At 49.8% G+C, this 25879-nt stretch overlaps 1 protein-coding gene across 1 annotated transcript; it reads left to right on the top strand.

The window, feature by feature from the left end:
- The first annotated feature begins 2210 nt into the window (after positions 1-2210).
- FOSL2 (FOS like 2, AP-1 transcription factor subunit) lies at positions 2211-20322 on the top strand. The gene is made up of 4 exons (XM_052805824.1): positions 2211-2457; positions 8509-8763; positions 12433-12540; positions 14618-20322. The coding sequence occupies exons 1-4, from the start codon at positions 2359-2361 to the stop codon at positions 15125-15127; spliced, it is 972 nt and encodes a 323-aa protein (XP_052661784.1). The 5' UTR covers positions 2211-2358; the 3' UTR covers positions 15128-20322.
- Positions 20323-25879: the final 5557 nt, after the last annotated feature.

Here is a 25879-nt window from a genome sequence, read left to right as displayed (position 1 = left end):
TCCCCAGCCCCTCGCTCCTAATGCAATGCAAGGTGGAAGCACGGGTTTATTTTTACAGCCCTGTCCCCAGCTCCCCCAAAGTCAGATGCTGCGGCTAATTCGGATGGAGAATTTCAATTGCCTGGAAAATGAAGGTGCTGAAAACTGAACAGCATCCGCAGGAGTTTTAGTCCCAAATGCCTGTCTCGGCGCTAAAAAAAAATGAGGTACTGAAGGCTTATCACCAATGGGCTGCTTCTTTTCAGAGTTCCTCGAATGCTCTGGGATTGAGATGGGTGCTACCTCCCCCTTCCCAAGGAGGCCAGTGCGAGTGGAGGAAAGCCCATTACTCTCAGATGAGCTCCTGTGGGAAAATACTTTGCCCATGAGACAGCTTAAATGGGATTTTATAGCTTGAACTTAGATGACTTCTCCTTCCCTACCAGCAAAGAGGACACACTCAGGGCTGGCCGAATCCTCCAGGGAGGGCGAAAATGAAACATTTTGGGTCTAAGAGCAATGTTTTAACAATCTGTAAACTAGCATCATTGCTGTATTTACTGCAGGTCACCCAAGAGCGCACATTCTCCGTGCAGAGGGCTCTGCTCTATCTGCTTCTGCTGCCTTCCAGCCTGTGCCAGTCAGTGACCCGGCAATGCCACAGCCACCTGAGGTGGGCTGTGACAGTCCTGGCCCCATGAATTTCTACTGCAGGGAAGCCTAGGGCTGTTACCTGCCCTTCCCGTGACATACTCTGGCTTGGAGGACTGGAGTGGCTCTCCAGCCAGCTCCCAGGAGGATGGAGGAGCCCATGGAAAAAATAAGTATAAAGATAAAATTAAAAAATTAAAATAAGGAAAAAAAAGAAAATAAAAATAAGAATGAATATAAAAATGAGAATGAAAATGAAATAACTAATAACAAAAATTTTAAAAATAAAAGAAAAATGAGTAAAAAGTTAAAAAGAAAATAAAAATAAAAATAAAATAACGATAAAAATAAAAATAAATAAATACATAAATAGATAAAATTAATAAAAATAAAAATAGATTAACACTGCTATAAAAACTAGCCGAGTCTAACACTTGGTTTATTGATGCAGTGAAGAAACGGACCGAGCACTGGCGCACTGCTGGTGCCATCCACCCTCCCGCAGGGAGGAGGGCTGGGTACACCCCTTGTATCAAATCCCCGCCGAACCACCGGAAAGCCGGAGGACGACATTTACGTCCCGTACCCCAAAAGCCACCCTCCCGCGCCCTCTCAACGGTGTGCCTGCCCCTTTAAATTCCGGCGGCGGAGCCAGGGAATCCCTCTCGCATCGCGTCATCCGCGGCAAGGAAACCCGCGCTCGCGTCGTGCCACGCAAATGACCATTTTTGGCAAAGTGCGACAACGGACAGGACCAAGTGGGGCGGGGGGAGGCGGGACCTGACGGGAAGACGGCGCCGCTCGGCCTCCGCCGCTCCGCCCCCCCCCCCGCCCGGACCTGCGGAGCGCGGGTCCGGGCGGGGGGGGGGGGGCGGAGCGGCGGAGGCGGCGGGGCGGGGGCGGGCGCGATCCCCCGCTCCCGTCCCGCCCCCCCCCCTCCCGCGGCGGCGGCAGGTGGGAGGCTCCGCTCTGGCAAGGTGGGGTCGGTGCGCCGCGGGTTTGACGTGTGCGAGTGCACATGGTGCGGCGGGCGGGCGGATAATAAGCGAGTGGGGCCGGGGCGATGCCATTGCTCTGAGTCACGGCGGGTGCGCGGAGCTCCCGCTGGCGGTACCGGGGAGCCGCGGGGCGTAAGACCCGGTTGAGTCACCCCCGCGCCGGGAAAAGGAGCGGCCGGTGGTGGTGGTGGTGGTGGTGGCGGCGGCGGCGGTGGTGGTGGCGGCGTAAAAGAAGAAGGGGGAGTGCAGGGTGGGCGGGGGGGCGGAGAGAGAACCGCTCCGCCTGCAGCCCCCGGGGCCGGGACCGCTCCGCCGGCGGGGCGAGTCTCGCCGGGCAGCGCGGAGAGAGGACATCGGCGCGCGCGCGCGCGCGCTGCCCGCCACTGCCTGCTCCTGCCCGCGCGCAGGGCTTTGCTCTCGCCGTGCCGCCGAGCCCTCCCGTCCCGTCCCATCCCGTTCCGTCGGCGCTTCGCTGGCGCCGCCTGAGCCCCTTTCATTATTGTTATTTTGTTATTTTTCTTTTTTTCCTCTCCTTTTTTTTTTTTTACCTTTTTTTCCCTTTTCCCCCTCCAAAGCCTTTTTTTTTTTCGCCTTCCGCGGAGAGCGTTGGGAGGGCAAAGGGAAGAGCCGAAGAGGTCGGAAGGGAGAAGGGGGCGGGGAGACGGCGAGGGAGCGGCGGGTGTCGGTGCGGGAAGGCGGGGACGCGGCTCCCCCGGCCCGGCCTCGGACCATGTACCAGGACTACCCCGGGAACTTCGACACCTCCTCCAGAGGCAGCAGCGGCTCCCCGGGACATCCCGAGACCTACTCCAGCGGCGCAGCCCAGCAGGTAGGGCCGGGCGCTGCCCCTCTCCCCCCGCTCCCTCCGGGGGCTGCTGCCAGTCCTCCCGGCGCGGGAGTTCACCGCCACGCCCGGGGAGCGGCGCTTCCTCCGCGGTGAAGGCGCGGGCGCCCGGCCGAGAGGCGCCGTCCGCGGGGGCGCAGGCAGTGCCGGGGAGCGGGCTGCCTGCGGCCGCCGTCCTGTCCCGTCCTGCCGCTCCCGGCGGGTCGCCGCCGCTTTCTTTTCCTCCCTGCCCGCCCGCCCCGGAGCGAGTGCCGCGACCCTTCCGGGCGGGGACGGTCAGCGGAGTTCCCCTCCGGTCGGGGCCGCGGGTGCCCACCCGGGGCCGGGGGTGTCGTGGGAGGCAGCCGCCTGCCCCGAGCGGGGAGGTGTGGTAAGGAAGCGCCCGGCGGGCTGCCTCCGCCGCCCCGGCCGCAGGTAGAGCGGGGCCCGCGCGTGTCGGTAGAGGAGACCCCACCTGGTGCCCGGCGACCGGCCGCCGCGGCGGGCCGGGGCCAGCTCGGAAATCAAAGGGCTCCTCCGGGCAACTCCTCTCCGAGGCCGGTAACGCGAACACACGGCCGTATCTGACTCTTCCTCCTTCCTGCTTTTGTTCTCCTCGGAGCTTCTCTGTCCCTCCGTTCACCGCCCCTTGCCGGGCACTGTCCTGGGCTCTCTCGCAGCAGCCCGGGAGCCTTCCCTGGGACTTCGGGAGGTGCCGCTCGAGTTACTTCCCAGGCGCTACCGCAGCCGCCGTAAAACACGCAGGGGATGGCCGAAGTGGGCTCTAGCTTTTTCAAGCGTCTAAAGTGGTCTCCCCGCTTGTCGCCCCCCACCCCCCTCGCCCCCCCAAACTTCGGCTCCGCGGCGGTGACGCTATTTTTGCCTTTCCCACCGGTGAGACCAAAAGGCCGGCGGCGTGCCGCTCCGCTCTGCCCGGCTGCTCCTTCCCTTTACCGGCAGCCGCCGGCCGCTCTCCGGCTGGTGATGGCTTTTTCTTGGGGGGGAGTTTCGAGGGGAGCGGCCGAAGCGCTCCCCACGCCCGCCGGCCCAGGTCCCCCCCACAAGCTCCCGCTGCTGGGCGGCCCTTGAAGAATGGGAGATATTTCCTGTGGAAGCGACGTGAATTCACGGACCTAAAAGCCTAGTCGGGTGGTTTGAGGTTTTTTCCTTTTCATTTTCTTAAGAAAACCTCTCGGAATGGCTTATATACCTACATCGACTAAATCCACCGCTTCTGGGGAAGGCATTACACAATCGGGCCAGTTATACAAACCTGGGTTATTTCATAACTTGTTTACATCAGCTTGCCCGGCCTCACTCTTTTTTTTGCTTTTTCAAAGTTGGGCTCCCCCCCCCCCCTTCTCACAATATTAATATTTCTTGTGTGGCTTGTATGAGCGAACTGGCAGCGTAAGCACATTGCTGTCTTCGCATCAAGAAGTCATAGGATCATTTAAAAAAAAAAAAAGTCCAGTCTCAAACTTTGCCAACCGTACCAGCCCGTGACATTCCTCACATTAAAGAAGTTTTACCAGAAATGACTCGCTGCCGCTCCCCGCCTGCTCCAAACGCATCTCACTGGTGCCCTCTGCGGGCTGCGGACCGAGATTTCCAGGGATTGTAGCTCGGCTCTAGCTTATTCCCTGCTTTACAGTAAATGACAGGACGAGGTGGGGGAGCGGGAAGGGGAGCTGAGAGGCTGGAAACGCCCGGCAAGCTGCAAATCCTTCGCTCTGCCTTTCCTCCTCTGATTCAGCAGCTGCACTGGATTCAAGCACTTGCTGCAGGAGGTTGTGAAACTCCAGTGCAGCTTAATACTTGAGCTATCGAGGTCTGACCGATAGCTGGGTTTTCCCCTTTTTATTTTCTGGGGCTGCACGTCTTCCCCAGGCAGCTGGTGTGCATGGCGTTTGATATGGGGGCCAGAGCCCAGTTTCTAGGGTTACTATCTGAAACGGGGCTTTAAGCAGGATGCCGGCTTAGCAAGAACATAAATGTTTTCTTTAAGAATCCGGGAGATTTCTCAAGGTCTCATGCGTCGTCTTTCCCTTGATCCTTACAGATGTTGTAGATTAGGATGAAATGTAAGCGTTGCCTTTACCCTAGCAGTCGGGCTGTTCTGCTGATTCTGGTCTACAGAGTCTGCAGAGTTTTATTGTTACAGAAAATACGCATTGTAGAAATTTTTTCTTTAGTCTGTTTTTTTCCCAAAGCAAGAAAAGATGCATCAGTCACATGTTTAAGTGGAAACTGTGTCTCTGAGCCAAAACTTTGATGCTTTTTAATTCTTTTTCCCATACAACACAGCACTGGAACATTTTTCTTTTAAGTTGCGTGTCATGCTATTTTCCTAATCACTGACTTGCCATGTGGTAAACATAGACTTTAATGGGAAGAGTTTGTGTACTCTTTCAGACTGTTTGACTTCCCCCTCAGATATACCAGCACTGCGTCCAGTTTTCCTTCGAGGAGATGTTTGACATGGGAGAGCCATCAGGGGCCTTGTATTTATTACAGGATATATCCTGTACACTCTGTATTTGCTAACTGAGTAGTTGTTAAAGGTCCTTTGGGTGGCTTTTTGGTGGTTTTGTTATTGGGTTTGGGTTTTTTTTCCATGGCCATTGTACCTGTTTCTAGACCAGTTTCTGGTGCTGCTCAGTGCTTGCAGTTACAGATGTAAGCGAAGGTGCAGAGGGGAGCAGAGTCGCAATGGGATGTGGTATAGAAACTCCTTGTTAAGATGGAGAAGGGAACCACAGAGCCAAAGCCTGAAATGTTCCCGTGCTGCCCTTGCTCCTAAGTTGTGACCTGCTAATGTAGCTTGTCCCTGCCCACGGTAGGACTCGCTGGAGTCTCCCTTGGCTATGGATCGGGGGAGGCTCCCATCCAACTCCATATTTTTAAGGCAGAGCAGAGACTGACCTCAGTTCTTGGCAGTCTTAATAACAGGAGTCTTTCTGTTTGCTGTTTAGTTGTTGGGTTTTTTTAATGATACCTTCATCTGCGTGTTGCTTGGGTCAGGAGGAGAGCACTGGCTTCGTGGTTGAGCGCGTGCTGCATGTGTAGCCCTGCAGTCTGGCTATCGCCACATCTTTTCTGTAGCGCTGTGAATTCCTCGTAGATAAGGAGAACTGAGAGCTGGCAGAGAGTTGCCTCCAGGAGCCTCTCCCAGGTCAGGAGAGGAGAGCTGTGGGTGTCCTGGGCGAAGAAATGGCAGGAGCAGGTCTGGAAAGAGGAAAAATGGGGAGGTGGGTGAGGGCGGGCGGTGCTGGCAGGGGGATTGAAGCTCTCTGAGGCGAGGAGGAACGAGGAGACCAAAGCTGGGGCTGCAGTTTGGGGAAAGATCTGGAGCTCCAAGGTGAGGAGGCTCGTGCTCAAAGGGGCTGTGCAGGGGAGGTGGCAGAGAATTCGGGGCCTGCCACTGAAACCAGCAGCGTCCCAGGGGTCAGAGCTATGGCCACCTGGCAGAGCGTGGGGAACCAGCAGCATTTTGGCACAGCAAAGCTGATCCAGTGCAGTGTCCTAGCAGGGAAAGCAAGATATGTGGGGAAAGCCTGACCAGTTAGGAAGCAATGCTTGGAAAACCCAGTGGTAGCCTGAGCACCCTGTATCTGAAGACGCAGCCTGTCACAGCAGCACATCCCTTAATTAGTTATCTAGGAAAAATACTGCCTTTGGAAAACACAGAATACAGGTTTTGGAGAATTTTTTTATGATATTTTGAGGGATTAGAAAGGAAGCTGGTGACGGAGCACGGCACAGACAGGGACTGCAGTCTGACTGGTCTGCAAGCAAGCACCGTGGAGCTGCCGAGGGATGTGGCTGAACTGAGCAGCTCCCCTTCACTGTCCAGGAGACCTCCACTAGTGTTAGAGAGGGGTCCTAGGTTGAATGCAGGAGTGATTGCAAGTGGAGTAGTCTCTTTATCAATAACACGGAGCCTGATCTTTGTGTCAGACAGTTGTATCTTATGTGGCTGATTTGGTGGTGGATCAGACTCTCCTGACCTCTGATGGGAATTTTTAGCAGTTCGTTGGGTGTCTGGAGGTGGAGGCTGCAGTAAGGTGGCACTGGCAAGGTCGTTTGCCCTGGAATGCAAACGGTGTCTTTGCATAGCAAAGCGTCGTCAAAAGATCTCTGAAAGTTTTGCAGCCATAGCTTTCTAGTGTCCCTGCAAAGAAGACAGGACTCTTTCTTCTCTGCTTTTTGGGTACAGGAGGGGTGGTGGCACACGTTGGTAAAGGTCACAGTAGAAGCCACTTGTGGAGCTGGAAGCAGAACTTGCATCCCTTGACTTGAGCACTTGTGGTTCAACTAGTCTCACACTTCCTCCCTTCTGTGAGGTTAAGGTCCCTTTTTGTTACGGTTGTGGAGGCACTAAGGCGTCCTCTCCTGTGCCATGTGGTCACAGCCTACACCAGGCAGAGCAAAGAAGGGGATTTGCGCCCGTAAATTCCTCTGTAGTGTTGACAGTTTGCAGCTCTGGGCCACTGTAGTTACTTGGGAGATGTCACAAAGATGGCATACACTCTGAAATGTGGCGTGTGCTGAGGCTGTATTGGACTCGAGCTCCAGGTGCATCTCTGAGGTTCTGGCAAGGCTTTTGCCAAGGTCTTGGTGCCAGTGTCATACTGTCTGTGTAATTCCCCCACCTGCTTAATTTGATTCACTCCTTCCTTCTCTTGTCCTTTCTTGCTAGGTTTTTGAGCTGTCCAAAGCTGTAAGTCGGCATTTGTCGGTATTCAAACTGGATCTGCTGGTCTCCAGGCATTGGCAGCTGGACTTCTTATGGCTAATACTGGTCTGAAATGCTGTAGCTATCAGAATGTGAAATACTATTTGCAGTAGCCTTGGTTTAACAAAGCACCTAAGGTGCTTGACTAGGCACACCCAGAAAAGGAAATCTGTATTGAAGTGCTGTATCTGGGACGCTTACCTGAGCTGAGGTCAGGCTGATGCAAGGGCTCTCGCTTCTCTGGCAAGCTAGTTTGTTGACCCAAGAATAAGCATTTTTCACGGGATCATTTCAAGGCTTACAAATCAGTGGTAGTGACGGCTGCTGGTCCTACAAGCCCTGTCCCTTGCACAGTGATTGCTGGAGCAAGGCATGTCTGTCTGTAAAACCGAATCTAACCATCGAAAGCCTCCTGAAGGAGCTCAGCATAGACAAAAGCATTCTTTTTCCCCTGCTTCCCCCTCCAGGGCAAGTGATTGTTTTCCTTGCAGTTTAGTGCCAGCATATTATCCACATGGATTTACCTCTGTCTGAAACAAGGTGTACATGTATTTTGGAGGAGATCATTACCTGCTGCCTTGGTTTTACTGCTGCCTTGTTTTGTCTAGACAGTGCAGAGAGCTGCAGGGAACTTGTCCGATCTGAATCCTAAGACCTATTTTATAGGCTGCTATTAAAATACATATCCTCTCACGTAACCATCCTGTGGCTGGGTTTCTCACCCTGTGTGTGCAGTGAGCGCAGAACCACTGAACGAGAAGCAAGCTGCTGTTCTTGCTGTACCAAACCCTATGCGGACCGAGTCCAAATTTCAGGGGAATCCTTTGGTAGAAGGCGGCTTTGCTCTGCTTGGTAATGGCATTTCAGAACTTAAGTTTCTCTTCCTTTTCTTTGGACTGGCAGAGAAGTGTTTTTCTAGAAACTCCTTAATTCCCCTTTCACTCCACACCGGAAGGAGCGGTGGGCACAGGTGGGAGGTGGTGGCGATGGGAGGGGACGCTGGTGTAGGGGATGCTGAAGAGGCATGGTGGGTGGGGGGGATGAGGAAGGGGGCTGGGAGAGGGCAGGGCTGCTCTGGAGTGGAAGTGCCTGAGTCCAGCGCCTTCCTTGGGGGGCTGCAGCAGGCAGGGGCAGCCTGGGGTGCTTCAGAGGCACTGGCAGCCCATGCCTTTGCTTTGGGTGCTGCTTTGATCCTCACTGGTGCTGCTGCTGAGGGCCTAGCTGGTTTCTGAGTAACCACTTATGTTCTGCTTTCATTGATGGTTTCTCCTCTTCTCTCTCTCCCTTTTCTCCCTTTTCTCCCTTGCCTTTTCTCCTAGAAATTTCGAGTAGATATGCCAGGATCAGGCAGTGCTTTCATCCCTACAATCAACGCCATCACAACTAGCCAAGACCTGCAGTGGATGGTCCAGCCCACTGTCATCACCTCCATGTCAAGCCCTTACTCTCGCTCGCACCCCTACAGCCACCCGCTGCCCCCGCTGTCGTCAGTGGCTGGACACACGGCCCTTCAGCGACCTGGTGTGATCAAAACCATTGGAACCACAGTGGGCCGGAGACGAAGAGATGAGCAGGTAACCGTGGTGGGGAGAGTGGCTGGGGTGCCTCAAAAGCAGGCGTACAGAGATTTCCCCCCGCTGCCCTCTCTCGGGATCTCCTGGCCCCATGGGGGAGCATTGAGGTCTGTCCCCTGCGCTGTACAGGTACTGGGGTTTCTCAGGGTGACATAGGTTGTAGGCTGGCAGGTGATTTTTATTGCTGCTTCCTCATCGTATGGCAAGACTTACCCAGTCTCCATCAAACACTTCGCACTACTGGGCCACATTGCGGCTTGGTTTCAAAAGCAAGTGAAACTCTGAAGTTGAGCCCTGGGTTTCAGTTTGAGTGTCTCTGCTGCTCCAGGCAGAAGGGAACCTCTGAGCAAGCAGAGGAGCTTTCACATAGGTCCTTTCCAATCTGACACCCAAATTACATCAGCTGGTGTTTTATATCTGCTCTGTGGTAGCTAGTGCTGCTCCAGTCTCACTTTTGGGTGATACCACCAGTACCAGCCAGCATCGTGCAGGGAGGAGCAGCTTCCCTAGAGCACCTTGATTCTAGTAGCAAGAGCCTTCTGGATGTCTGGTGTCTAAATCCACCTTCCCACTACAAACATGCAATTGCTTGATCTCTTTACACCGGTGAGGTGGGGATCTCGTAAGCAAAGATTTTTCTGCTCCCAGCCCAGTGGCATTTTCATAGCTGGGATGGGGTGGCTTGTACCACTGTTACCCTATGCTCAGCCTCCTGATGGGATTATTGAGCCAGACCCCTGGATCCTGTGCTGGGGCAGGGCAGTAGACTGGATGCGGGCATCTCATCTTCTGGAAATCCTTTCAGCCCTGTCAGTCTCTTCTTAGTAAGATACAGCCTTCTCCAGGGCTGTCTGGTGAATAGCTATCCACAGTGCTAGGCTGACTTTTTTTTTTTTTTTAAAAATAAAAAAATCTGAATAATCTAGATCTGCCTGAGCTGTTCCCAAGCAGCAGTTGTGGGGGTCACTGCAAAGCAGTGTAATGAGATGCACTGCGCACCCTCAGTACACAAGCACATGCTATTGCATGAGGTCTGTTTCTAATAAGACTCACCAGCTCCACTTTTACTTCCACGTCATCTGTTCTGATTCACAGTCTGATTATTTTATGTGGAGTCACTGTCTGCTTTAGACCTAAGAGGCAGGGAAGGGGTTAAAATCACTTGTCCAGAGTGAGCCACACCTCTGTGCATGGAGCTGGTATGGGTGCACTGAGGACCTGGTTTTGGGAGGAAGGATGGGGCAGCCATGGTGGTTCGGGTATGTGCCAGCCCTTTCCACCGGCTGGAGCTACCTCCCAGTTCCCTGCATGCAGGGCTGGTGTCCAAAGCCAGGGAAGCTCTCATGAGAACTGGGGGAATAATTAGCAACAACTAATTTGTTTGACAAATGCTGCCTCTGTGTTCACAAATTGGCCGTGAAGAGATCGCCATATTCTCTGCTTTATTTGTTGTTCAGAGTTATTTGCTGAAGGATGCCTGCCAAGCAATTCCTGGCCTGTGGCTTGTTTGCAAGCCGTTCATTGTGGGTCATTCAAAGCCAAGTCCTTTTGATTAGACACGTGCTAAGGCAGTTCCTGGGTGCTTTACCGTGGCTCTTTGGCTCAGGTTTCTGCTGTTGGTGCTTTGAACACCACATCGGAGTGCCTTTTTGGAAAACATTGTGTAATGCTTTATGAAAAGGGCCTGTTTTGATGAACATTTCTGCCAGCAAATGCATGTATTGGGCTTGGACAAGCTACAGATAATGCGTACAGCAGGGGCACGAAAAGTGCCAAATCCAACTGCTTTCAAACAAATCCAGCAACCACTGACAGAATACTCCTTTTAAGACCCGGTATAAAGTTAAGCACGTCCAGATTAGGGGCTTCAGCCCCACCTATAAGGTTTTTGCAAAGCATAGCCTCTGAGACAGATCATTTAAAAATGACTGAAGGCCCTGGGAGGAGAAATTTTGGTCCTAGCATATTTCAATGAGGTCTGTGCTTCTAAAGCATGAAGGGGCTCTGGAAAACTGTATGCAGAGGCCCCAAGTCAGCACAGAATCTGTGTGCATTACGCTTTGCCATACTGCAGATACTTGTGTGCAAATACATTTTTACCCTGCACACATATGGACTGGAAAGTGAGCAAGCAGACCTGTAGCAGGGAGAGTGGTGCCTGTGGGGGCTCCTTACTGGGGTGAATACGCCAAAGCCCTGCCGGCTGCTGCCCAGCAGGGTGGAGGTATCTCCCACCCCAAGATGGAGTGTTCTGATCTGCTGATGGAAAAGCTTTCAGGCCCAAAACCTGTGTCCTGAAGTCCTAGAAGTGCTTGTGTTGCTCAGTGTGCATCTGGGGGCTCACACTGCATGCAGGTGAAATTGCAGGCATGGACTGGATGCCCCCCCTGCCCCATAAAAAAGCAGAACCAAGCGAGGGGAATGCCCAGAGGCTGAAGCAAACTCCCCCAAACTGCAAAGATCAAAATTAAGGACATAAAGCAAACCAAAACAAACAGAATGAGGTTAGAGTAACACTAAAAAGAAAAGATAGTAAAAGGGTGAATGTCTCATTTGTGATTTTGACAGCCCATGAAGATACTAAAACTGAAAGCTTTTATGAAAAGGTTTTTCTTTCCATTCTTTGCTGGCACTACGTGACATCTGACACCTGCTTTGCAGCGTGCTCATTTCACTTTTGGTTGCAGTCACCAGGCCAAAGCCCCAGCAGCACACACTGGCCCAGTGAGGCCAGAGTGCAGGGCATGAGGCCGGTCTGCAGTGGAGGAAGATGCATGGCCAAGCGTGTGCTGTGAATCCCCACGGCGATCTCTTTGCGCCGGCTTTTGCATGCCGTGTGCTGCAGCAGTGAGCTGGACCGCACTGGCCCTCTTCACGCGCTGCTGTACTAGCTGCCCGGCCTTGGCAGTGGTGCAAGCCCATCTGCCGCTGCTGGGATTTGTAAAACCTCATCCCCAAACCCAAAAGCTAGGCCTGACTTGACCAGATTTTGTGGGCTCCTGCTCACTTCCTCTGGTTTTGCAAGAGTGTCGCTCCATCGGTTTCTATGGAATTGCTCCTGATTTACATCAGTGAGGATGTCAGCTGGCCTCAGGAAGCCCTTGATATCACTGGAGCTTTGCCTGCTGATGCAAGAAACACAGTGCGTTATCTCACTGAGCCCTTGAAAATCTGAGGTCAGATTTTTGGGTGGTATAAATCACTGTTGCTTCAGGGACTTTATGGGAGCTCTGCTAGTTTCCCTGTCTCCCCCCCCACCCCATCCCTGACCTTCAAGCTAAAAACTGTCTTTGTGTGGGAAGCAGCAGATATTTTCTTTCAAGAAAGAGTCACTTACAACATCGTGCTCTGGTTTTGCTTAATGTACCACCCAAGTTGTGAAACAATCAGAGCATCTTTTATCTGTTTGGCCTTGGTGCAGATTCACTGTCCTCTTACACAATCTTCCCCCTGCTCCCCGCTCCATCTTCTCCTCACCCTTCTGCTAAGACCCAGTGCAGAAAGAGATACTGTGTGCTTTCATCTTCTGCTGACATCAGTGAAGAGGGGGAGTGCTCAGCATCCTGCTGGATCAGGCCTTTTTCCTTTGTGTTGCGGTTAAATCCTCACAAACTTCAAGGAATGCCTTGCTCAGATCTGATTGTGGGTTTTCTTGGCACTTGCCCACAGCTGTCACCCGAGGAAGAAGAGAAGCGAAGGATCCGGAGAGAGAGGAACAAGCTGGCAGCTGCTAAGTGTCGTAACAGGCGTCGAGAGCTAACAGAAAAACTCCAGGCGGTATGTGCTCTGCATAGATTTCTCCTTCCTTGTCGCCCTCCCTTTGGACCAGCTCAAAGGGCATTGCTCTCCCTCCACTAGCATGTTCGAGGAAGATGCTACAAAACACATGCTGCCTTCCCCTTCCAAGGCCACCCAGTGGCATTGCTCCTACAATAACGGTGGTGAGGGCTCAGGCCTGGAGCTCAGGAGCCTAAATTCCCCTTGCTGACTGCCCGAAATGTCCTAGGACCTTCTAGCCTCCCAGCTAGCATTAGTCTCCCTACCTCTGGTCTCCCTCCGTAAGTGGAAATAAAGATACTATGTGCCTCAAAGGCAGGCTTTAAGGACAAAAGCACCAAAGACAGTAGGATCATCTGAAAGCAGTAGAAAATGAGGCAGATGTTATGTGTACCATCAGAGCTATGTCCTTTAGGCTAACCTTTCTTGGGTGGGGGTAACTGTTTTCCTGCACAAAGGAAGCATTGCAGAGCTGTGTGGTCTGTTGCCACAGGGGAAATAACTAGTTAAGCTGGAGAAGGTAGGGATGAGCACAAGAACCATGGGGTGGGTGTCATGGTTTAACCTCAGCCAGAAACTAAGCACCACACAGCTGCTTGCTCACTTCCCCCCCACACGGTGGGATGGGGGAGAGAATCAGAAAAAAAAAAGTAAAACTCGTGGGTTGAGATAGGAACAGTTTAATAGAACAGAAAGGAAGAAAGTAATAATGATAATAATAACAATAATAAGGTGATAATAATAATAAAAAAAGAATTGGAATATACAAAACAAGTGATACACAATGCAATTGCTCACTACTCACTGACGGATGCCCAGTTAGTTCCCAAGCAGTGATTCCCCCACCCCGGCCAGCTCCCCCCACTTTAGTGGGCATGACATCACATGGTATGGAATACCCCTTTGGCCAGTTTGGGTCAGCTGTCCTGGCTGTGTCCCCTCCCAACTTCTTGTGCCCCTCCAGCCTTCTTGCTGGCTGGACATGGGAAGCTGAAAAATCCTTGACTTAGTCTAAGCTCTACTTAGCAACAACTGAAAACATCAGTGTCTTTTCAACATTATTCTCATACTAAATCCAAAACATAACACTATACCAGCTACTAGAAAGAAAATTAACTCTATCCCCGCTGAAACCAGGACAGTGGGTAAGAGATGAGCTAAAGAGGAAGTAAGGGTGGGTTGTGTTGAAAGAGGCTGGAGGGAAGGCTCCAGTGCTCCTGCTCAAGAACCAGCCTGGGCCTGGTTTTATTCGATGATCTTATTAACAAGCACAGCAGTAGCAGTGACAGTGCACCAGTGAAATGTGCTGCTGACCCAAATTCAGGAGATATTCTCAGTGTAGGGGAGGCAGGACATCCTATGGGAAGAATTTAAGGATTGTCATGACTAAAGTAATAGAAGTGAGAGGATTGCAAAGTGAGAGGTCATATCTTGAAGGACTGAGGGCGAGATCTTTGTGAAATGGTGAGTTCCTCATACAGGAAGGTACTAATTGCTCACAGATTGACTATGAGCCATCAGTGTGATGTGCCCGTGGGAAATGTAAATGTATTAATACTAGGATGCATCAAGGGATGATCCAGTGGAGATGAAAGTGTTAGTTCTTTGTGCAAGACTCAGGCAAGTGTAAGACCTAATCTGGAATACGCACTACAGAAAGAAAATGGAAACAGTTTAGAGATTGCTGTACACTACCTCTGTCTAAGTGAAAAACACAAAAAACGATGGGAGGAGATCAGAGTCCTCTCTGCTAAGGTGTCTGTCAGGCAGACAGCAAGGGAGAGGAGTGCAGTCACAGGCCAAGACAGAGTGGTAGAAGCTGGCCATGACAAAACTAAGGTGAGTTCATGAGAAGACTATTCATAACCCTCAGGTCAGTGAAGTTTGGGAATAGCTTACTGGTAGACACATGAAACACAAGATGCTTGGCTGGTGATGACCTGGTGCCTGCTTGGCTCATGAAGAGCCTGGGATGTATCTGCCCATGCCAGATGGGAACTCAACTTGATGGCCATGTTCCAGGTGAGAAGCAGTTCCAGAGCCTCTGATAATTTACTCACTCCCCTTTTGTCTGCAGGAAACTGAAGTGCTGGAGGAGGAGAAGTCAGTGCTGCAAAAGGAGATCGCTGAGCTCCAGAAGGAGAAGGAGAAGCTGGAGTTTATGCTGGTGGCTCACAGCCCTGTATGCAAAATCAGCCCTGAGGAACGTCGGAGCCCACCATCCAGCAGCCTCCAGAGCGTTCGGACTGGAGCAAGTGGAGCAGTGGTGGTGAAGCAGGAGCCTGTGGAGGAAGAGATCCCATCTTCCTCTTTGGTTCTTGACAAAGCCCAGAGGTCTGTCATTAAGCCCATCAGCATTGCTGGAGGTTTTTATGGGGAGGAGGCACTCAACACGCCCATTGTGGTAACCTCAACACCAGCCATCACTCCTGGCTCCTCCAACTTGGTGTTCACCTACCCCAACGTGTTGGATCAGGAGTCTCCTCTCTCACCGTCCGAGTCCTGCTCCAAAGCTCACCGGAGGAGCAGCAGCAGCGGTGACCAGTCATCGGATTCCTTGAACTCTCCCACCTTGCTGGCATTGTAATCCCCCTGCAGCCCCCCATTTTGCCAGTGTGTTACGCCCCCCGCCCCCAGCACCATGGGGGGACCCCCCCTCCATGGGATTAGAGACAGGCACAGGATCATTCAAGCACAAGGGCAGCAAGAACAAGGATGGGGAAGTGCTGCAGCTCCAGGAAGGAGAGTGAGGACCAACGCCAGCTCCCTGGAGGCATGAAACGGCAAGAGTGGGACTGGTGCACCAGGACTGTTCGGAGAGGGTGATGTCCCCTCTGTAGGGACTGCCTATGGAAACCTCTTCATGGCTGTAGTGGACTTGGAGAGCACTCCTGGCCAGGAATGAAGGCGAGCTGCAGACAGTTGCTAGTTGTCCCTTTCCTTTGTGAATTGATCTGATCAGTTGTGCTCTGTGCTTAGATCATTCTGGTTAGTTGATCTTACAACTTCTCTCTTTCCCTCTCTCTCTTTCTGTGCTTATCATTTCCAATGTTGTCGATCCCATGACATTTCATCCAGTTGCTCTGAACTGTAAAGGCTTGTTAGGATATTTTCTCTTGGGACAGACTGTGGGAAACATGTAGGGTTGCCCAGGCAGGAGGGGGATGGCTGGGAGGTCCAGGAGAGGGGGGACCAAGAGGAGCCCAAGGACTTGGCAGCACAGGCAGAACTCGTAACTCTGACCTGGGGCACAGAGACAGCGAACAGAGGCAGCAGGAGGCTCATGCGGAAGCCTTTCTTTTTTAAAATGTAGGTATATTTATCCCCTTGGGCTCCTCAAAAAACAAGTTAGCATCTCAGGGCCAAAGTGGCATCAGAAAAGCTGCTGGGCTGGCACTTACCAGTGTCTTTGGCAGGGTTTTACCCCAGTTTGGTGGATATCAAATCTGCTGCTTGTTTACTTTTCCTGGATTGCCCGCTGTCTAGGGAGTGTTGCATCTTCCTCCCCATCAGGGCTCCTGACTCAGAGGCTGATCTCTTCCTATTAGTTAATCCTCCACTCCCCTTGGCCATATTTGTAGAACATGTTACTGAAAAAGAGGTGGCACCACATGCCTATAAATCTAGGATGGAGGCTGGCAGTGGGTAAGGAGGTGAAACTAGCTGGCTGTACCCTTGCTGACTTTTTCATTATTGGGAAACAAAGCAGTGCACATCCACCAGCTGATACTAGCAGGTGTTGTTTGCTCAGAGATTCCAAATTTCTGAGGCTGGGGGGAAGGCAGTGATCCAACCTCCAGCACAGGACAGGCCACAGGGTTCTTCTGACCAGGCAAGAATGGCATGGTTGAAGTGATGACCTGTTTGAACTAGAACAGAGCTTCTGATAACCTCTGGTTATCAATGACAAATTGACAGCAGAGGAAAATTGATTACCATTATTTGCACCTCGGTCTTTGGCCTCTGGTTTTTTTGCATTGTAATTGATCTGGGTTTTTTGAGGTTGATTGGCCTGAAGACAAAAAACAAATCAGAGGACTGTTTCCCTAGCCCTGGGTCCTTGTCTTCTCCAACCTGTGGGCTTGGCTGCTACTACTAAGTGCTTACAGAGGGCACAAGCTCTCCAGCACTGATGTTCACTACTGAAAACAGTAATGTGTGTAACCTATTCCCACTTGGAGCCAAGCTCAATTCCTGTTGATGTCAAGGCACTGACAAACCATGACCATGTGCACACTAGGATTGCCCAGCTTGCCAGCTAAGCCACTTAGGGGACAACTCTTTGGTCCTGCCTGTTGAAGCTGCGGTGGCAGCTATTTATTTTGTTGTGAGATTTTCTTATTCTTTTATATATTTTTTTTTTTTTTTTTAAATCAACTGAAACCAGGGTATTTCTTGGTCAGGCTGGACCTGGAGAAATGCTATATGCGATTATAGGGCCACTCTTGTGAGATGCTAAGCTGCTGCAGTCCCCACCAACTCCACTGGGAATTAATAGGGTTCAGTCTTGTGGAACTGGACCTATACTCAGCAGGGCTGACTTCCCTCAAACCCTGGCCACTGCCCATTCCTTGAGTCATTTCAAAGGGACACTACTTTAGCTCTAAAGGTAGGCTTTGCTTTTTTATTATTACTATTATTTTTAAACCCAGGTATTTACCAAACTTGCCAGAAATAGAAAGATACGAGTGATCTTGTTGCATCGTAAAGCTGATTGTGATTCAGGCTTTTACTTTATTGCTTTAAGACTTCCATCATTATACCAGTGCTAGAGGTTTCAAATTGAGCTTACACAATAAGTAAAATTGATAAAGGAGTTCTCTTGTCCTTACATGAACATCAAAACTTTCTTTTTAATAAAGTAGACCTTAAGCTTCCTGTAGTTAGCACAGAGGATCCTGTTTTCATAGGATTTTATGTAGATTATATCACTTCAGGTGATACTGCTGCTTCTCTAAGTGTCTCCATTTTGCCAGATGCTTGTTTGGGGCAGTCTGGATTGAGAATCTAAAACTGTGCAATAAAATGTCTCTGCGTGTCATTTCCACCCATTTTTGAGCAAAAATGAAACTTTGGCAAATGGTGAAACCTAAAGCAGTGCAGCAACTTTTGAGGGCAGCTGACCAGGATCCATGTCTCCTGGGAGATCAGGAGCATTCCTGCTAGGGGTTTCAGGAAGTCAGGTGCCTCCTTAAACCCCACTAAGCCTAACTGCTAGTGGAACAACAAAAAACTACTTTTGCTTACTGAATTGTTGCCAAAAGGAGCTGCAGCCAGCCCTTGCCCACTGCCTTGTCATTGACCTTCTCAGAGACAGAAGGATCCTCTTTTCTGTCCTGTGATACTGACGGGAGCCATGTAAAACTGCCCAGAAAAGAGGATTATATTCTACTATATGGAAAAAGCCTTGTGCCTGCCTGTTTTGTCCCTCAAATCTCTCAGAGGATGTCTGTGTTGGGATCGCTGGTCTCCTGCTTTCTCTATTTTGTGGATCAGCCTTACTTTTGTTTAGTTTCTGGCAGCCAGGTACAACTTGAGCTCTGCTGCTGTTTCAGTCTGGCCCTGCATTCTTCTCTTCAGGTTTACTGGTGTGCTTTTTGGGAATTGATTGTCTTCCCCATCCCCAAAATGGTATTTTCCATGAGTACCTTCCCTGCTGATTCCTAAATGTAGTTACTCTGTGTTCTGCAGGTAATGGGGATGTGGGAGCTGTTGTAACTAGTGTCTGACCACGAGTTTTGTCAATAGAAAAAAACCCAGGGAATTTCAGCTGGTATTGGGTCAACCCCCTAGGGACTGGCCCAACAAAGCCTCTAATAACATCTTAAATTAATCAATGGCAAGCTGGGACGAGCAGTAGCAGCTGCATTGAAGGAAACATTCAGCTTACAGGTGATGTTTGCTATTCCAGTTTTGCCCTCATTCCTTCTTCCCAGTTGTGGCATTGCCTTCATCCATTCCTTTCTCGTAGGTGTGGAGACTGGGTAAGTCTCAAACTGCTTATGGTGTGATGGGATTTGGGACCAACATGCTGGGGACAGTAGCTCTCTGTTGTGTTTTTATAATTATTATTTAAATGACCTATTTAGTTCATCTGAACCTTTAATTTTGCTGCTTACTGTATGCAGGATCCACCTGGCCTTCATCCTAAATGAAAAGAAAAAACAAAATGAAAACAAACCTAAGACATCCCCCTCCTCCCTGGTATCTTCTTATTTATTGGCAGGCAGCCGTCTTGTGCCTGTTCCAGCAGATCTGCCTGCCATTAATTTAACATCCTCCCAACTCACATTCCTGGTGTTTGGTTGTTGCTTCTTTCTTTTTTTTCTTTTTGTTGTTGGTTTTTTTTTTTATGCTAAAACAGACTTCCGAAATGTAAGAAATATTATTATTATGACACCTAGAAGTTCATTTTCATTAGGAAGGCCAAGTTAAACATTTTAAGAGGTGGGGGGAATAATCTACATTTTATTTCTTATTTATTTATCATGTTTACATCTTTTTTTCTGTTCAAGACTTGGATATAATAAAGAAAGCATTAAAAATACTCCCATCTTTTTTTAGGCTAATAATTTTTTTTTTGATTCTTTAAATAAAAGATTCTGGGGTTTGTTGTTGTCTGTATAAAATGTAAAAAGAGATATGTTTCTAAAGATGCATTATCATTCCTCTGTGAACAGTAGGTGGAGTTGAGGACAAATCTCAGAATACAAGATAATAATAAAATCCCATCCTGTTTTACTTAATTGTTCCCCTCCTATCCTGTATGATTAAAGGGTTATTCCACTTTCTTGTTTGTGGTTACTTGATATTAAAACCATATTAAAATGTGTAGAAAATAGGTATCCAATTGTTTTTGCTCAGTGAGAGGATAAACTGTTGTATATATCTTGATATACTGTGTAGTTCAAAGTAACATCAATAAGGGATAGTGCATCTTTATTAGAGCGATAAGTTACTAGTGTCACTAAAGTCTACTTTAAGATCCTCAGATGCAGAAAGGGCCTGATTCTGATTCCACTCTACTGGGAGCAAATTGGAAACATCAGTAGCATTTTGCTGCTGCAAAGCAGGTGTCAGAGGTGGAATCAAGCCTCAGTGATTAATAGGTGACCATGAGGATTATTGAAGGTTTGGGGGCACCATTATCTTTTTTTCCTCGAAAGTTTAGATCATGGTTTTTCTTTTTTTTGTCTGCAGTGAAGTAGTTTCTGCCAAGGAGGTTCTTAAAGGTGACTGCTGAATTGGGACCCTTCCTTGGTCGTTGTGATCTTGATATCGTTCTTGCAGTCCTGGAGAATCTCAGTTCTGAGGCATTCTCTCTGGTGTCGTCTCTTTTCTGTTCTTGTTATTTTACTGAATTACAGGCCTACAGTATTTGCACTAAAACAAAAAGCTTGTTAGAGAAAGCTTGCTGCTATGAAAGAAAGAACATATTAAAATGGTTTTGCTTTTACAATTTTAACTGAATAGCATTTTGTAGAATAAAATCAATTTAGACTGAAAAGAAAAAATGACTTTTCTTTTTTCCTCTGCACCTTCCCCCTCACCCCCCCCTTTCTTTTCCTCCCATTCCTCCGTGGTGTGATGTTCCCCCCCCTTCTCCTTTGGTGCTCAGTTGTAATGATTGGCTGTATTGTTGACTATGCTGCTGAGAGTTATGACACTTGTAAATCTTGTTTTAATGACGTTGGACACTTTTGTATAGCAAGAGCTAACTGGAGTTCTTCTCTCTGTTGACTGAAGTAATTAAAAAGCTCCCTTTGCCATGAACAATTAAAAGCTCACATGTTCCTTCAATATGAACAAATGGGTACACCATTGCCAGGTGCCTGGTTGTAGCACATTTCAGGGCTTCTTTCATTAGAGCAGCTGCAATCCTGACAGCTGTTAGCTGCAACAATGGTAAATGGGGCAGAGGCTAGCAGAGCAGACCACCTGGGCTAAAAGGCAAATAATGCATTAATCCTTTCATCTTGGCTTCAAAAAGAAAGGGATGGAGCTAGAAAATACATGCTGAGGTGACCTTACTTTTTTTTTTAATCCACCTTCTCAGCCAGAAGGACTCAAAGCTTCTGCTCTGAAAACGTGGAGAGCATGGTTGGTTCACTGGCAGTAAGGAGGAAGTTAAGATGGGATTCTCTTGCTCACCTGGGAAAAGCTGCAGTCTCTGGGGTGAAAGGAACCCAGATACAACAGGTTAGCAGTGGAGGATGTCATATTCAAATTAAAAAAGGAACGGTGGTAGGGAGATGTTAGGTGAGTCATGGCTAGCCAAGCTGCTCCTTACTCATGGGTTTCTTTAAGAGTAATGTCTGCTCTGGCTTCCTGCTGGTCCCTGTCCCTCACTCATTTCTTCCCCCCCCCTTTTTTAACCCCTGTGTTCTCACAGTGCCATGGGGAAGGAGATCAGAGATGTTGGAGTAAGTTATGTGGCTGGTGTAGGAAAATATTTGTGAAGTCATGGGGAATGCTGAAGGTATCAGTTACCAGAATGGGGAATACATGCACATGCCTGTGTGAAGTGAGCTCAGCGGTCAGGAATCCGTATTGTAGGAAAGCTGACACGAGGTCACCATAGGAGGGTCTGGGCTGTAGAGCTGGAGCCAGCCTTAGGGTGCCCCATGGGGTCAAGGATGACACAAGGGGTGAGGGAGAGCCTTTGGGAGGCTTTTTCTAAATGTACTTGTCCTGGTGGGGCTAAAAGAAAAAGTAGTTATTCTGGGAGGCATGGCAATTATAGGCAAGTATGCTGAAGGACCCAAGAGCATCATCTCTTAAAATCTACCTCCACAGGGCCTCGGGCATGGGGGAGTCCCCATTTGATCTCCTACTGCACACAAGCTTTCTCTAAGGGGAGTGCCTCCAGGATTTCCTGCCTCATGAAGGACTTTCCCATTACGCTGGTGCACAGAGGCATCCAGCCTCGATTTTTGTCAAACTGGGTTCTTTGGCAGCGTATCCCCCCTCCGCCCCCTCCCCAAAAAAGGCTAACAGGAGGATACATTCTTGCTTGCCTCCTGCCAACCTGAAGTGCTCCCTAAGCTCCTGTTTGCTGATAGCGCCCTTTGAAAAGGCTTAACGTTGCTTGTCTGCAAATGTTGGTTGCAAGGCTAGGCCTCCCCACCTGATTTCTTCCCAGCACTGGCTGGTTGCAACTGCCTTTTATCATCATTAGCTTGCAGATGCTGGAATGTCCATAGCAGTTACTATAATTTGGTTTTGAAGGATGAAATTACACAGCAGAGCAAACTGTTTTCCACCAGTCTTCTAGCTGTGGGAGGCCAAATTCTACCACATTGACATGGAAATTGTGTTTTTCCCGACATCCTCATCTTGTTTTACATCTCCACTTCACATAGGGAATTTCCCCTCCTTCTGAAACAGGCTCACCCTCCCTCCGCCCTGTGATGCCCAGACCTCACACAAGTGAGGGATCTGTGTGTTACTATGGGGCAGGCAGTTGTGCTGGAAGAGAGATCACCCATTCCTTTTGCATAGAAAGGATGTGAGGGGCATCTGCACCAAAAACTCTTCCATCAGGATCAGAATACATCCCAATGATGTCTTCAGTGTGCACGAGAGGCTCCCCGTTCTCTTTTGCCTGTCCCCTTCCCATAATACAAGACTCACCTCTGGGCTTTCCTTACGGTCACATTTCTTACTGAAGTACCAAGAACTGGTTCCTCTCTCTGGGCAGCATGTGCGGGTAGCCTGGTCATCTTGCATATTCAGTGGAGGGGAGATGCTACCTGGGGCAGAGCTTTTGTGGCAAGATAAAGCCTAGAGGAGTGACCTGAATATATCATGCCAGAGATGGCAAGTTGTCATATGAAAGCTTTTGGTGATTTTTTGTTTTTACTTTTTTAATTTGGTCTAGAATCTGCAGGAGCAGCTACAGGAACACTGTAGAAATTCTGCAGCCAATGGAGAGAATAAGCATGTGCTAAACCTGAAGAAAGCTTAATGGCAAGCAGAGCTGGAGTGGGAGTGTGAGGGAAAGGAGAGCATCCAGAATGCTGGTTTGAAGTGATGTTTCCACTGTCATGTGGGAAGGATGTGACAGAGGAGAACTGTGACATGGTTATTGCATCAGATACCCCGAAGTGGAACAAATTATGCATTTTTAAAAAAAACACACCACCTTATGGTCCTACTCCTACTGATGTCTATGACCCAATCCCCCTGAAGTTTCACGTCGTCATAACAACCTCTTGAATTCAGTTGCAAGAGTCCAGTGTTTTCTGCTCTGTCTCACATGGCACAAGTGAGGCCCCCATTCAGCAGTGCTTGGCCACTGTCAGCACAAGGAGCAATACAGATGGTTATCAACCTGGGTGGAAGTTGCTGGCATGCTGTCATAAGGCTGAGGTTTAAAAGAAGGTTTTTCATGCATGTTCAGTGTAGTGAGGTCCAGGACACCTCAGGAAGATTTTCCTTGATAAACAACTGGACTAGACCCTCTCCAGTGGTGCCTACCAACTTCAACCACTTTGCGTTTCTGCTTTTCATTCCACATAGTGCAGAAGGAGTATATTGTGAGCGTATTTCTTTCCCCTTTGCAGTGCTATCTCATTTGAAGTCCAGAATTCCTCTGTACTAAATATCAGCTTTTTTGATGCTGGCTATGTGAGGTCAAACAGATAAGGACTAGGCTGGGAGGAGGATACCATGGCAGACAAGAATGTAAACTGTTCAGCCTGCCGCAGTGTGAGTCTCAGCTTTCCCTTTTTATTTTGCATGCTCCATTCAACAGACTAGCGTGGGGGAAGAGAGGGAGACAGGCCTTACATGGCCATAATCTAGAGCCTGCGTCCCACAAATGACTGTACAACTCTGCAAGTTCACAGGCAGTGCCAGGAACTGTTGCCTACTTGCCTTTCGCAGGCTCTTCTACCGTTTTTCCTCTCTAAGGCAGAAGTTGTTTTTCAAGTTCCCTGGAAAGGTAAATATGGATCTATAGCTGGTGATCCTAGGTGAGCTCATGGGTCAGGCACAATCCATCAACTAAGCACAGACACTCCCACCGGACCCCCACCCCCTTTCTGTAACCCTAATTGGGCTCCCAGACTGTGGCAAATTCATCAGTGGCTCCCAATAATGACACACACTTGTGCTGCTGATTATTGATGTGAGCAGCCACAACAGGAGATGATGCTGGTTTGGGGCAAAGGGAATAAATAGGTCAGTTCTTTTCCTTTGGGTAGCTTGAGTTATTCAAATACTGGATGCTCTAATTCACCTAATTCCTATTTCAGTTGCTTACATCATATTACTACTCTGAAATGCACTTAACTTAGTTTTGAAACTATTTATCTCATGTTAATGAGGGTAGAGCAGCAGAGGCTTAAAAGAAAAGTTACATGCCAGAGGCCCATGAACATCTCCAGTAATCTAGGGGGAAAGGTGAACTTGTGATCCCTCCACATCTAAGATTGCCCTATGGTCTAGCCAGACACAGCCCTGCTCTGACTCCTCAAAGCCAGGGCTTAGGACAGGGCATCAGCAGCAGCAGTCAGTCGCCATAGCCTTCGTTCTAGGCTGACGCTGACTTAGAGGGCTGCAACCCTCTGCTCCTCCCTGGCTGCTACAGGTCATGGGGATGATGGGAGACATTAGCTGCCTTCTGTAGCCTCCAACTGAACATTGTGTTTATGAGCCACAAGGACTGTGATTAAATCTCTAATCTGAGCAATGTTCTGAGGCCATACTGGTATCTAATTACCTTCACTTCTGGCAGCTGGGGAAATGAAGATCTGCCTGTGACACTGTCTGTGGTGAAATGGTGGCAATAGGAAAGGTTAGTGACATCTTCATAACATCTTCAGGTGCTTCCCTTGACCATGTGTGTGCTCTTCCATTGGCACCTGCAGCTGGGATGGGTGCTCATCCTGGAGTGATGCTCTTCCCCCGTGCTCTTGTCCTGGTGGAGGAGGGTGGTTTGCTGGAGCTGCAGTCACCCCTGGCCAGGCCTTCCCCAGGCAGCTGCAAGGGGCAAGGTTGTGCTGTGGTGGCACAGAGCAGAAGGAGCTGTAAAGTGAAGGTCTTGGCAACTTGAGGTCCTCCAAGATGCACTTTGACTGTAGGAGATCCCTGATTGCATGGACCTGCCTGTCCTAGGGGGCTGGAGGAAGGGTGCTCCCAGGGAATCACTCTTAGGAGTATGGTTGGCTGCCTTGACAGGGTGGGTCTATCCTTCACCCGTGGTGACAGTCTGGTCCCTATTTTGTTTTTCTTTTCTCACTTGGCTCCAACGCTTAATTTCCCTGTGCAGCTGCTGCCATTGCTCCATTCCCCAGGACCAGAAGCTGCTCCACAGGCAGGTTTCTAGTGGTGGGGAGGGAGGAAGACTGTTTCCACCACGGGGCTGTACGAAGGGCTGAATCCTGTGACCCAGTGCCACGGGGAAGAAAGCCATTACTAATCCCTACCATAGAGCGGCTCCACCTGCCCAGCAGGATCAATGGCGCCATCTCAGCCCCATTATGTTGACTCTGAATCAGTGAGGAATGCCAAGGAGCTGGGAGGAAAGGGCTCCTCCCTGTGTGGGGTACTGCTGCCTGCCTGGGACAGTCAGGTCCTCCTTTCCTCCTCCCTGATTTTGGAAGAGGTGGTGAAGCGCTCAGTGGTGTTTATTCCCACAGGCTAGCACAGACCCTAGAGGAGGACAGGTATGGCAGAGACCCTGCTGGGATGTGTGCCAGGCTTGCCAGCCCCGAGGAGCATGGGGTGAGCATGGATGCTGTGCACCTTCCCTGCTGAGGTCAACCAGTTCTGCTGGCAGGTAGAGGCAGGGGTGGATCTTGGAGCCATTTCCAGGGAGCAGGCTGGCGCTGGGGAAAGCAGGGAGGCTGTGGCTGCCTCCTTGCCCCCACATTCATGCAAGGTTGGGGGTCCAGCATTTAGAAAAGGGTCCTGGCGAGAACTCACCCATCCATCCCCGTGCTGCTCACAAAGACGAAGGGAGACAGCTTTTCATACTATACCAGTTAAGGAGTTCCTCAGCTTAGTGAACCTCAGCTGACCTCAGGGTATATTGAGTTTCCAGCTCAGCAGAGCAGCATTTCAGTTGAAAGCACGCCACACAAAACTTCCCTTCTTGCAGCTGGGGGAAATGGGGGCTGCGGGAAGGTGGGCAGTAAATGGCAGCACACAGAAGCAAAGGTGACATCAGGTTAGTGACTCTCGGATGTAGTCAGGTCCCTTCCTAGGAAGGATGTTGCAGACCAACAGGACCAGCTTGAATGTGAAGGACCTTCAGCAGCTTTTGGCAGGCACTGGGGCACGGGGGATGGGAGGGCTCCAGGCCCACAGCACTGTTGGGTGCTGCAAGTTGGGA

Source organism: Harpia harpyja, chromosome 13 (genome assembly GCF_026419915.1).
Source record: "Harpia harpyja isolate bHarHar1 chromosome 13, bHarHar1 primary haplotype, whole genome shotgun sequence".
NCBI classification, from domain to species: domain Eukaryota; kingdom Metazoa; phylum Chordata; class Aves; order Accipitriformes; family Accipitridae; genus Harpia; species Harpia harpyja.
This window is presented reverse-complemented; position numbering and strand designations above follow the sequence as displayed.

Coding starts and splice junctions, on each gene's coding strand:
- FOSL2 (XM_052805824.1), top strand. CDS start 2,359: ATGTACCAGGACTACCCCGGGAACTTCGACACCTCCTCCAGAGGCAGC. Junction 8,764..12,432: donor GGAGACGAAGAGATGAGCAG/GTAACCGTGGTG, acceptor ACTTGCCCACAG/CTGTCACCCGAGGAAGAAGA. Junction 12,541..14,617: donor TAACAGAAAAACTCCAGGCG/GTATGTGCTCTG, acceptor TTTTGTCTGCAG/GAAACTGAAGTGCTGGAGGA.